Below are 12,977 nucleotides of genomic sequence, written 5' to 3'. Positions count from 1 at the left end.
CTCTGTAGATTTGCTTATTCTAGTCATTTCAGATAAACAGAACCATACAATGCATGCCCTTTGTGTCTGGCTTCTTTCACTTCACACAATGTTGTAAGGCCCGTTCATGTTGTAGCGTGTATCACTACTTCATTCCTTTCTATGGCTGAAAAACAATCATATGGAGAGATGCCATTTTGTTTATTCATTCTTCAGAGGATGGACTTTGGGGTTATTTTGAATCTTATGAGTGTTGCTGCTATGAACATTTGTGTATCAGTTTTTGTGTAGACATGTTTTCAGTTCTTTTTGGTTCATACCTAGAAGTGGAATTTCTGGGTAGTAACCTATACTCAGCATTTTGAGGAGCTGCTCAACTATTCTCCAAAGCAGCTGTACCATTTTATATTTCCATGAGCAATGTCTGTCAGTTCTTTTCTAGCAATGATGTTCTTTGTGTAATTCGGGGTAGTGTTCTCTGTGTAAGACCACTTTACCTAGGGGCCTAGTGTGGACCTATCCAAAGCAGTTCTGTGATTTGGTAGAACTCTTACTCTATGCTAAGTCCTATGCTAAGTATTATGAGAGATTTATTGATGAATCGTATTTGAAGTGTGTCCTCAGGGGACCTACACCCTAGAAGGATGACAAGTTCCTGACCTTAGCTTAAGATGGAAAGGACTAAGGGACCTAAGAGACGTATGAAACACGGTGTCAAATTCTGGTAAAGTGGTTCGCAGGAAGATGCTCGAACTTCCACGAAATCAACAGGTTCTCAAAGAGTCATTGTTTAAGATGTAGGTGCTAATGTTCTAAGGAGAAATGTTTTAATTAACTTGAAAAGATGGTAAAGCATTCTGACCACGGACTCTTATCCTTGTAATTTTTTGACCAGCCAGTCCAACCTCCAAACCAATGTATAAAATAACAAATTGTGCTTGCCTCAAGCTCTTTCCATTCCACAATTGGCTTATTTATTATTTATTTGCAATGTAATGATTCAGTATTTCTTTTATAAAAACAAACAAACAAAAAACAGAAACAAAAAAACTATGTCTTGGATAAATGTGCCAGTTAGGACATTTGGTTGCAAGCAACATAAGTTGACTCTGGTTAACTGAAGCAATGAAGACATGTATTAGAAGGCAATTGGGTTACTCACAGAAGGGCAGAAAGTCTAGAGAATCTAGATGAGCAGCCAGAATGCCAATGTCTACAAACTTAAGCCTTTTGTACTTCTCTTTTCTGCTGCTTCTGATTTTTCAGAAAGAGATTCTGTTCCCTTTTGGTGTTATTCAATAAATATTCATGGAATTGCATTCATTAATATTACACCTTACTAGTAGAAGGAAAGAACTGTAAGATTTAGCCAATGAGGATTTCAAAGGGACTCTCCAAATCTTTATCTTCAGGAATATGTTTTTTTCCTTACATCCTATTTCTGCCCCCTTCAAATCCCTTCCTTTTCCAAGGACTATGAAAGATAGTGAGTATATTTTTACTATTGTTGACATCTGGTTTATATTTTCAGGGGGGTTCAAAGTGCACCCAAAAATAGTCCTTGGCTTTTGTTAGTATGGTTGGCAGTTACATTTGCGGTTTTGCTCATTGCCTTCTTCCCCACCCCCACCTCCACAGTGCCCACCAGGCTATTATGAGAACAAATCTGTTAAAAGAAGAGCTAGAGGAACTGAGAACTAGTATGAATGCTTCAGAAGAGCAGAAGACTGCAATTGTAGCGCAGAACAAACAATTAGTAAGTCATCCAAGTACCTTGAAACCTCAAGAGGATTTATGTGGAGGCAAAAACCAGAAGTCAATAGGCTGATAAATGAGTAATGGTAATACCTTAGAAAAATCAAGGCAGGAAAAAAACCCTGTGTTTTCCTTTGGACCAAGATTAAAATTCTTTACAAATTGCTTGGCCATAATCACAATGGTTTGTGAATATCTAGAAGATCTCTGGAATGCATCCTGAAATTCACAGGTGAATTCATAAATACCTGATACTCAAAACCACTTAAGTTTTATAAAAAAAAACAAAATTATCTGTCAAACTTTCAACTTTTTCTCACTTTTAAAAAAATCAGTCTTCTCAATACTTCCAGGTTACTGAGAAGTTCCATCAATCAGTTCTTAGACTAAAGAAGCACAGGCTTGTAATTTTTAGAGCAAATTGCTATTTAGACTGAGCTTTAACTCAACCAACAGAGAAGTACATAATCATCCAGCAGTATTCTAGCATTGCTAACAATGGCAGAGGCCAGCTGAAAGTCATTCAGACTAATTTATTTTTAGGTATGTAATTCATCAAGAAACTTGTGCTGCAGGCTTGTGTCAGTCACTTGTGACCTCCCACAACCAGCACAGCTTAACCTAGCTCTTACCTCAGTAGTAAAATGTGGTGGCTACACTCATTGAGTGTCAGGTGACTCTGCAAGTCCCTATAAATGCACTACAGGAAAGACTTAATTTAGAACCAGTGAGGAGCTTTTACATGGAGGCAATGTAGAGGAATGATCAGGAGCCCGTGCTTGAAAGTCAGATGGCCAGCCGTCAAGTCCTGACTTCTAGGGTGGTGTAACTTTAGGCAAACCACATAACTTCTTTAAGACTCAGTGTCCTTAAACCCTAGGACTGGAAAGGTCATATGAGTTAATACATGTAAAGTAGTCAATGTCCTCATTCCTCCTAGGGATGGTTAATGTTAGCTATCATTAAAAGTGCAGAGTCTTTGGTACACAATCTCAATCCTTTGCATTTTATACTGGTTTAAATTTTAAAAGAATTTTGAATATTTCATTTCATTGGTCATCATAAAAATTCTGTGAGGTAGAAAGAAAAGTAAAGTTTTCATTAAAAAACTAGTAGACTTATAGGTAAAGTCCAAAGATGTTTTGATTATTCAATGTCAATTGTCTAATAAATGATAAAGCTAAACTTGAACTCAAGTCTTCTGATTCCAATTATGTGGGATTTGTGTTCTTTTATTCTCATACCAGTGACATCCTACTCTGACATGTTTTCCATTTTCACTTGTACATTATAAATGGAATGCCTATTTATTCTATGCAATGAAGAAATGCATATTGACAAAAAAATTCCACAAAATTCTTATCCTACCATATCAACAAGATTTATTGTTAATATTTTGGCACATATTTTGTCCTGGAATATTTTTTCTTCTGATGGTTCTGAATTTTGGAACTCTTTATTATAAATAGTTTTTTATAATCATATGTTCTGGTAATGTGGAACCTAAGAATATCAACAACTTCATGTAGAAAGCTAGAATCTGTGATTTCAAAGTGATGCCCTGGCTGGTGTGGCTCAGTGGATCGAGAGCCAGCCTGTGAACCAAAAGGTCATTGATTTGATATTTAGTCAGGGCACATGCCTGGGTTGTGGGCCAGGTCCCCTGTAGGGGGCACTTGAGAGGCAACCACACATTGATGTTTCTCTCCCTCTCTTACTCGCTCCGTTCCCTTCACTCTAAAAAATAAATAAATAAAATCTTTTTTTAAGTGGTCTTTAAGTAGGTGAGTTCACATTACCTGTCATAGGTTGATGGCAGTGTGTAGCAGGGAAAGAAGCCAGGCTGTTCCTTTTTCTTCATCTTTCCCTCTGTACTGTTATAGTTAGATTGACTCAAGGAGAACAGTGACTTCTCCCAGATCCCAAGAAACTGGAAGCCAAAAACATATTGAACCATATCGAAAATATTTCCAGACAAAATTCATTTGTGATATGTCAATGCCATATTTAAAGTTCAAAAAAAAGGAAAGAATGTTGATAGTCTTGGAAATAAATATGTACTATTTCATAATCGTCTAACTATTTTCAATTACCTTTCTTTTTAAAACATCAGGAGACAGAAAACCGGTCTCTGATTCTTAAGATTCGGAATCTCCAAGAGGAGGTATGTTGACATCATTAAATAGGGGCACAGAGGAACCTATGAGAATCACACAGTCCTGGGTCCTGACCTGGGTTAAATAGAAATCATGGAAGCATTCAGATTCCTTGGGGCCAAAAGCCAGGTTGTTTTGTAAAAATGACAAATGACGAAGAAGGGATCGGATTTTCGTGTCCAGACAGAAGTATGCTATTACCTTTGTGTATATCTGTGGAAGAAATGAGATTTTAAAAGTTGAGATTTAAGATGAAGTGAAATTAAGTCATCTAAAAACTATACAAATCAAAAAGGAAAGTCTAGACATTATCTAATAATTTTTGTTATTACATAATATCTCAAGTCTAAGATGCAGATCTTAAATACACTGAAAGTCTCATCATGGGAAAGCCATTTATCTTTTTTGAGTTAATAATACCTATTCCCTCAGTTATTTTAGAGATTAAGATAATGCATGTGAACCCATTTGTTTAACCATAATGTACCTCATATATGCTAGGAAATATTAATCAAATCTCTAAAAATAAATAATTTTATGTAATATATATAGTTGTTAAGCAACAGCATTAAATCATTGAAAGAACAGGTAACAAAGCTACTAGTAAGTTACTATTTTGGAGGGAAATTCGGTGTAGGTATCTTTTGAATGTTAAGTATTATATACATCTTTTATTTGGGCTTCATATAAGTTTATCAGAGGTATTTATTAAGCTGTGGTGAACAATCTGGAGATTTATCCAAAATAAGAGCCAAGTGGACATTAAAAAAAATTCACCATGAGTTGGAAAGGAATAATTAAAGATTGGGAAACAACCCTACATTAGATTCAGATGTATTACAGTTATTAGGTCAGTTTTCATAAAACTAGTGCTTTATAATTAAGCTCCCAATGTAAGATGTCTTTCTTCTCATATATTAAGATGAGTGACTAGCATCAAAGAATTGTACCAAACCCGTTTAGAATTAAGATGAAAGAAAGGAGACTTAAAACTCTTCATTGTGACATAGCACATACAAGTGTCACTGCTAGCTAAGATTCCTCTAGGAGGCAAAAAATCGGATGCATTGTGGAGAGTAACAAACAGCCCAATGGTTCAGGTAGCTACTTGCATTCATTCATTCACCCATTTAACACGTATTCATTGGGAAACTTCTCCGTGCTAGGCACTATTCTAGATGCTGAAAAGACAAACTTAAGCAAAAGAGCCCATGTGAACCTAGCATGTTGGATGGTGACTAGTGCTATGAAGAAAAAAGAACAAAAACAGAATTGTGGGAGAGTGCAATTTAAACTAGGGTGGTTAGGATAAAAGTAGCACTGTGAAATTAATCATTTGGTTAAAAATTAGAAAGGAGGTTTATCTGTGGAAAAGCATTCTAGGCAGGGGAAATGGCAAGCTCAAAGACCTCGGGCTGTTTTCGAAGGACAGCAAGGCCATTGTGGCTGGAGCAAAGGGAACAAATAGCAAGAGGTTTGGCAGAGAGCTGCCAGAAGCCAGGCCCACAGAGTCTTATATGGGCATTGTATGGACTCCAGCTGTTTACACCGAGTGGGATGGAAGCTGAGAGACCAATTAGGAGGCCCTTTTAATAATCCAGGCAAAAGCTGATGGAGGCTTGGAGTGAAGCAGTTAACAGTAGTGGTGGAGAGAAGTGTGCAGATCAGCAAATGCTTTATAATATACCCAGAGGTATTTATTATATATTCAGGAAGTTATCTTTTGATTGTTCCTAATGTCTCAGTGTCATACAGAACAAAGTTATTGACTGAGAGGGAGGATGTTGGAAGAGGCATTGGAAGTTCAAGGAGAGAGAAGGGATAAAATAAGCAAGGAATTCACAGACTTTCTGTAAAGGATCTGATAGTCAATATTTTTAGGGCTGCTTGGCTAAAAAGCATTTGTCACATCCACTCACTTGCACCATTTGTAGTGTGAAAGCAGAAAGAGACAGTAGAAAAAAACACTAGCACAGCTGTGTTCTAATAAAACTTTATTTACAAAACCAGGGGTCAGCTAGAGCTGGCCTGTGCCATGGGGTGAAGTTTGTGTAGTCTGCAAATCCCTGGTTTAGGCAAATAGCCTGATGAATGGACTGGGATTATATGATATAGTCACCAGTAAACATTGAAGTTAAAGTTTATGAATTTAACATGTGAGCTGTTGGTTCATTTTTTTTTTCTTTAACAAGGTTTATCTGAAAGGGTGTGGGCTCAGAGTGAATGGCAAACTAGAATTAAGCAAATACTAAGAAGCAGGCGAGAGGCAAGGAAATGGAGGGGATGCGAAAAAGAATGATTATAATGATTGACTACAGAAAATTTTAGGCTGAGTAAAGAGGAAACTGAGCTTATGAGAAAGTGGAAGATTAATGAGAGGGTGGTTGTATCAGTGGATTGCAGGCTACAGTGGGGATTGAAGGTTTGTTGCTGGTGAAAGACATAATCTGGAAAGACAATAAGTGGTGGTTGAAGAGTGAGATGCTGCAGTTAAAATAATGAAAGGGCCATGGCTGCTGGTGATGGTAAGTGTGAGAGCTATGACTAGGGAGTGAATGGAAGATAACAGGTACTTCTCAGATGGTCATGTTAAAAGGATCATGTTATTTTGGGACAAAATTTAAAGTTTTGTCCCTTAGATTAAAGTGGATTATGATGTCAATGATGAAAATACTACTTCCTTAAATAAAAACTTTGTGTTCTTTTATTTTTTATTTAGTTTTTGGTCTAAATCTAAGAATACTATCTTCTTTTGCATTAGAATACCAAGAATATTATGGATATATATGCACTGGAACAGAATATTGAGGAGTTGTCTAAAACTGACACAGAGCACCAAGTAAGCACTTCCAAATACTGATAAAATATTTTCTTCCATCAAGCTAATACTACTCTATGAAGGCATATGGGATTCATTGATCCAGTAATCTTTTGTTACAAATTTTAAAATTTGTACTCTTCAAGATGTCTGAATTACATAAAGGGCAATTTCTATTTTATAATGTATCAGCTTTACAGATAAATAATGTACATGCCATTTGACGCACACACTTAAAATGGACAAGTCTGTGTTGTTTGGTATGTTCACAAAGTTGTGCAAGCATCACCAAAACCAATTTTACTTTTTATTCTTTTCTTTTTAATTGAATGTATTGGGGTGCCTTTGGTTAATAAAACCATACAGGTTTCAAGTGTACAACTCTGTAGCCCATCGTCTGCACACTGCATCGTGCGCTCACCATGCAAAGTTAAGTCTCTTTCCACCACCATTTATCCCCCCGTTGCCCTTCTTCCCCCTCCCCATCTCCCTTTCCCTCTGCCAATCACAATGCTGTTGTGTGTGTCTGTTTTTCTTTTTCCTTTTTTGTAAATAGTTAACCTCATTAAGTCTCAATTTTCTCATGTACTAAATGGATATATTTTCTACCTAGTACATGAACTTGTTGTAAACTCAAATTAGATGATTATGTGAAAATACCTTTAGAACTATAAAGTCATATCAAATATGTACAATTATGATGACTCTACTTCTGACTATGCAGATTATTTTTTCAGGTTTTCAATTCAATGAATATACATATTTATCAGTTATATCATATTTAGAATCCTGTGCCAACAGGCTTGCTTTTGGTTTGAATGAACTGATACATCCTTACTATTCACCTTGCTAAAAGAAATCTTGAACATTTTTAAATTAAGTTTTTTAAAGAGGAAGAGCCTTCTATATGTCCACATGCAGTCTTTGTTCATGTCTCATGTAGAATTATATTTTCAGCAAAAAAATTGAAGACTCTATATGTCCTCTTATTATATGGAGTATGAATTGTTGGGAAAGGCACTTGGCTAGAGTTGGAGACATATTCTAGGCTCAGTTCTGTCACTAACTGTGTGACATTGGGCAAGTCTCTGACTGGTGTCGAGTCTTGATTTCCTCTCTGATAAAGCGAGAGCAATGGCCGAAGCCTCTAGGATTGTTGTGAGGCTTATATGAAAGTTCTTTTAAAAGTGAGAAACAAATGCACGTTAAAGGTGCTTCAGAAACATGTCTCCCCACTGGAGTGATTTCTGTGGCACTGTCCTTTACCAAAAGAGTGTCCCAGTGGTCTGAGCTATCTTTGTTCCTTTTCAGATGCAGTTACAAATGTATGAGAGCACTTTGCTTAATAAAGATGCAAGTTTGCAGAAGGTTGGTTCTGTCCCTCCCCATGAAGTCCTGTGGGATGGGCTAGCTTTATCCAAATTATAAAGGAGATGGACATTTGTGTAACTTCGCCCCTATTAAAATATTTGATTCTGATGCTTTGTCAATAATATTAGACTTTCCTTCATAAACTTCACAAAAATACTTTTTGAATGAAAATAATGACTTTCCCACCTGGTTTAAGTTTTATCATATCCTCTAAATTCTGGTGGTATTCATTAGTCAATGCAACGAATATTAGTGTGCCAATTCATCAGTCAATGGCCAGATACAATGATGCAATTTTAATGCATAATAACACAAATGTTTGTGCAGTCATTCATTTGGGGCAAAAAGAAGAAAAATTTTCTCCCTAGTTTGATTGATTGATTAGATAAGATAGCTAGATAGACAGATAGAATAATAGATATTGTATTTATCCTTGTACCCTATGATCACTGCCTATCTGGTAGCAAAGGATTCTGGTTATGGTGGCTTTAAGAGATACAGGAAGGACACAGTTCTGAGTTAATACACTTCTGCATTTCAAGATGGGGAAGTAAAGGAAAAGCAATATTTCTCTTCCTTTCCCTGCATGTTATAACATTTCAAAGAAGTCCTGAATAGCTTGTAGACCAAGATATTGAATATTGTAGAAACTCATCCCTTCCCTGTGGGTGTTCTTGGTCTGTCTATAGTGATATTGTGGTAGGGGTGGCCATTCCCTTCCTCCGTAGCTCTGATTCCACCACTTTGCACTCCTGCCCAGGTTCATAAGATATCAACTGGGCACTTCCCATGTTCCTGGCACCATGCTAGTCATGGGATCAGATTATAGGTCAGACACCGCCTGTAGCCTCTGGTCTTGCAGTACAAAATTGTGATTTTTTAACAGAGATATCACTTGAGCTGAATAAAATTGGATGCCTCCACAATTGGTAAAGACTGATTTTTTCCTTAAATGTATAATGATAATAAATATAATTTTGACTCACCTTAAGAATTATCTTTGAGGGTTTGATCCCATTGGTCAGGCAAACACAGAGCATATTGTCACCAGTGAGATATAGCTGCCTCTCTGCCCTGCACTTTGTGTGTGGTTTTAATCACAAAAACAGACTGGTTCTGTTTTCACTATGATATTTATAGAAGATCTTATCTCATTGGGCATTTACAGTTCTTCTGTGACTCAGATTAATAGGGATTTTAATAAACATGATTTTGTAAATTAATACATTTATTAGCTATTAATTTTCTCTTCTACTTTTCAGAAGGATTTAAGAATAGAAGAACTTAAGTCAACTATCATAGAATATGGGATCATTATAGAGGTATACCATAATAATCTCTCAGCTTGCACGGTGGGGTTGCTAAATGTACATTTAAACTCCCTACCAGAGCGACATGTACAGCCTCATGTTGTGTGTGATTCCAGAATTTACGAAGAGATAAAAACAAACTGGCTTGTGAGTTACAGCACTTGCAACAGGAACTCATCAGGTAAGTACACAGCAACGCCTCACCAGCCTTCTCTCACGTGCCTCCACCCTGCGTCTTTGGCCTACCGAGCTGTGTGCAATTCTTGAATGTTCCACATTCTTTTCTTCTGTACATTTGTATGTGACATTTTCTCTAACAAAACTTTTAACAACTTTTTCATGGCCTTCCATTGCTTTTCTTTTACCTTGAGATGAAAGTAACCTTTTTGAGTATATGTAGGGCATGCTGTTCTTACCTCTATTCTAACATACATGATCTTCCATTACAATCATTTGTTTCTGAATATGTATAATATGCTGGTCCAGCAGTCCACAGAAGCCACTCAGGTGACAAGAGTAAAGCCAGTGGGTTGATTGCACACACACTGTGAGAGTTACCAAATGAGAAAGTGCATCACCCCAATAAAGGCAGAGGGGGCTGCTCTGCCTAGCTCCAGCTCATTGTTAAGAATATATGAACCCCACGTGACCATACCTTCTGGTTTGTTTATTTGTTTTTTAAGAAAAGCCAGAAATCTAGATTTTTAGTAAAATTTTCTAATTTTTAACTATTGGCCCCAATTCATTTAAACACACACACACACACACACACACACACACACACACACACAATGTGGCCTATTTGTCTGCAACCACATAGCGTTGCTAGTCTGTGCAGCTCCTGGAAGGCAGAAACTCTCTCTTGTCTCTGTGCTCCTGCGTCCTTTACATAATCCTTGGTACATGCACGGGCTTACTGACTGGTGATAAACATACCTTATTCTGGGAACTCAAGACATAATGTTGGAGGCACACCTAACTCAATGGGATTACTGTTCTTGTTTTCTCAAGGAATGGGATCCAATTGAATGTCAGTGGAGAGTGTAAGAGTCTCATCTCTGAAGGAGAAAAATCTTTACATTGTGAACTCATTCTTGCTCAGTCTGCAGAGGTAAGTAGTTATCATCAAATGAAAAGCTTTAAGAAATAATCACTACATGTGGTAACTGACTATTAAGTGAAGTTTCATAGCTTGCTGAAAAGCACTTCTGACATTTTAAGGGGATCTGCTGATAGTTTTTAGAATCCAAGTCTAAAGTCTCAATCTGGAAGAATGGACCTTTTTCAAGTTATGGCTGAAAACTGTAGGGAGAGTCAAGCACGGGGTTGTGGAACTGTGCATTCAGTGAATCTGGATTTCAGAAACCTTTATATTCGTGTACTTTTCAGCACAAACTACCTGCATGTTCCCCAGACTGGGGGCCTAAAAGTAGCAGTAGAGATCCAGGAACTATTTTTCAGTACTTTTCCAATCCCCTGCAGTAAATGCATCAACCATAAATAAAGATGCTCAGAAACAGCATGAAATTTAGGATGTAATTGCACCAATCCAATTCAATGACAGTGATTATTACATTTTGGACAGAAATTAGCATTTTTACATGTTTTTGGTTAATTTTAAAATGGCAAAATGAATTATTACTTTAAAAAAATCTCAGTTTGTCAGGTAGACCCAAGTCTTTACAACATGTTAAGAAACAATCAAAAGGCTTCTTGGGGATGAAATGTTGGGACCCCCCTAATACTATATTTCCACTCTTGTATACTTTCCAGTTTTGTGCTTATTATGTTAGGAAATACTTCATTAGCAAATTGCTTTCTTTTCGCCACTTTGATGGTCTCTCCATGTCTGTGGACAGTAGGCATGTCAGAATGTCCTCCGGCTGACAGCTGTGATACGACCTTGGAAGGAGAGGAAGAACGTCTTTGGGCAAAATGCCGTTTGAACTTCCTGTGCCAAGGATGCAGGGGCAACATATGCTGCCTTCATCTGACGCATCTCAGGCAGCCTTGGACATTCTGCTGAGGGAGGGGCTTTCCTGACATTCTGTTTCAAATACTCATCACTTTTCCTGGGTTTTTGACACAGAGCCAAACTGCCAGACTCAATGACATGATGGCCAATCTGCCCTGGCAATGTGTTTTCATCCTCAGGCCTCTGAGATAATGATAATGTCAGGATGCCAGGCTGTGAAACTCTGTACTTCTGAGCAGGGGCGTTCAACAGCTGGCAAAGTTCTGGCTCTGAAGTTTACCCCACTCATGGGTGAAGAAGATTGCCTTTGCATTGCAATCTGGAAATAAGAGTCCTCTGACCTTTTTCCAACAAACAGCAAGAAGAAAGTTAAATGTACTGTATCTAAAATATGATGAGACAGAGACTTTGAGAGAAGTATAAGAAATGTGCTTTATGAAACATTATCTGAGACCCTCTTCTATAAATACAAGTAAAACAAAAGAAACCAGTTTGTTTTCAATGAGCTTTGCTGAGTACCCTGCAGCCAACATTTTTTTTTCTGTGATTTTTTTCACCTTCCCTTATGTTCATAGAATTATAGCCATAGCAGTTTACAGCACCCACATGTAAATGCTATCTCTAGGATAAATGATATTTTCGTAAGAACAAATAAATGGTAAGTTGAAGGCACACTAGAGAGAAAATATAAACAGTTTTCTGGAGATATAGAAGGATTCCATCAGATTACTATTTTCATAAAAGAAAAATAATGAATATTCATTATTAGGAAGACAGTGTTGTGAACATTTTGATAATTGTTTCAGAACACCGACGCTGAGTGGCAGTGCAATTTAATCAGCTTGTCATCTCTGGACACAATAATGGACCAAGAGATGCTGTTATTACTGAGAGAACTTGAACAAAAGGGAGTGGAATTCACAGCTATTCTTCAGGAGCTGGTACTGTATAGCACATGCCTCTCATGGTGCACTGGCTAGGAATCTCTGCAGATAACTGACCTACGACCTGTTTGCAGAGCACAAACATATGTGTGGGTGTGTTGTTAAGCCCCAAATTAATCCTACTGTGAAAGAGAAGATTTTTCTCAAACATTCCTGAAATTGATCTAGTTCTGAGTCAATCAGGACAATAGGTTGGCCATTAGATATGGATTACTTGAACATAGTTTTCCTGCAGGTTACTCTTTAGTACCAAGGGGTGAAGACATGGTATCTATTGGACAGTTTCCTTTTAGCTAATGGCTAGTACTTCTTTCTTGATTGTGATATTTGACTGGAAACTCTAGATGGTCAGAGAAAGCAAAGAATCCTCATGTTGGTATTTCCAATCCCTTTCACAGTTCCCAGCATGTATAGTAGTAGATAGTTAGTTTAATGAATAAAAAAAAATCCATGAAAATGCTCAATTCCTTCCATTGAGGAGAAGCAAAATACATAGGTTTTGTTCTGGAAAACAACTCTCTCTGTGTGTACTCAGCATGGACAGAGAACCTGATGAGAGTTGGCATCTACAGATGGCAAAGTCCTGGGATAAAGGCAAGTCACTTGGTGGCATTAGATGAGAAGGAACTTTCTCTGGTGTCTTCCTAATTACCTTCATAATAAACTTTT

At 37.3% G+C, this 12,977-nt stretch overlaps 1 protein-coding gene across 1 annotated transcript in view; it reads left to right on the top strand.

Annotated features, from left to right (window-relative positions):
* Window positions 1-12,977, top strand: part of LOC114513820 (inositol 1,4,5-triphosphate receptor associated 2) — a 33,429-nt gene that overhangs the window by 10,538 nt on the left and 9,914 nt on the right. The window contains exons 7-14 of the mRNA XM_028533198.2: window positions 1,618-1,735; window positions 3,848-3,898; window positions 6,652-6,729; window positions 8,020-8,076; window positions 9,342-9,401; window positions 9,506-9,570; window positions 10,401-10,500; window positions 12,171-12,305. Coding sequence (XP_028388999.1) covers window positions 1,618-1,735; window positions 3,848-3,898; window positions 6,652-6,729; window positions 8,020-8,076; window positions 9,342-9,401; window positions 9,506-9,570; window positions 10,401-10,500; window positions 12,171-12,305 — 664 coding nt within the window. The remainder of the gene's footprint in view (window positions 1-1,617; window positions 1,736-3,847; window positions 3,899-6,651; window positions 6,730-8,019; window positions 8,077-9,341; window positions 9,402-9,505; window positions 9,571-10,400; window positions 10,501-12,170; window positions 12,306-12,977) is intronic.

This window comes from Phyllostomus discolor, chromosome 2 (assembly GCF_004126475.2).
Source record: "Phyllostomus discolor isolate MPI-MPIP mPhyDis1 chromosome 2, mPhyDis1.pri.v3, whole genome shotgun sequence".
In the NCBI taxonomy this organism is placed as follows: Eukaryota; Metazoa; Chordata; class Mammalia; order Chiroptera; family Phyllostomidae; genus Phyllostomus; species Phyllostomus discolor.
The sequence above is the reverse complement of the archived record's forward strand: the minus strand, read 5'-3'. Positions and strand labels throughout refer to the sequence as shown.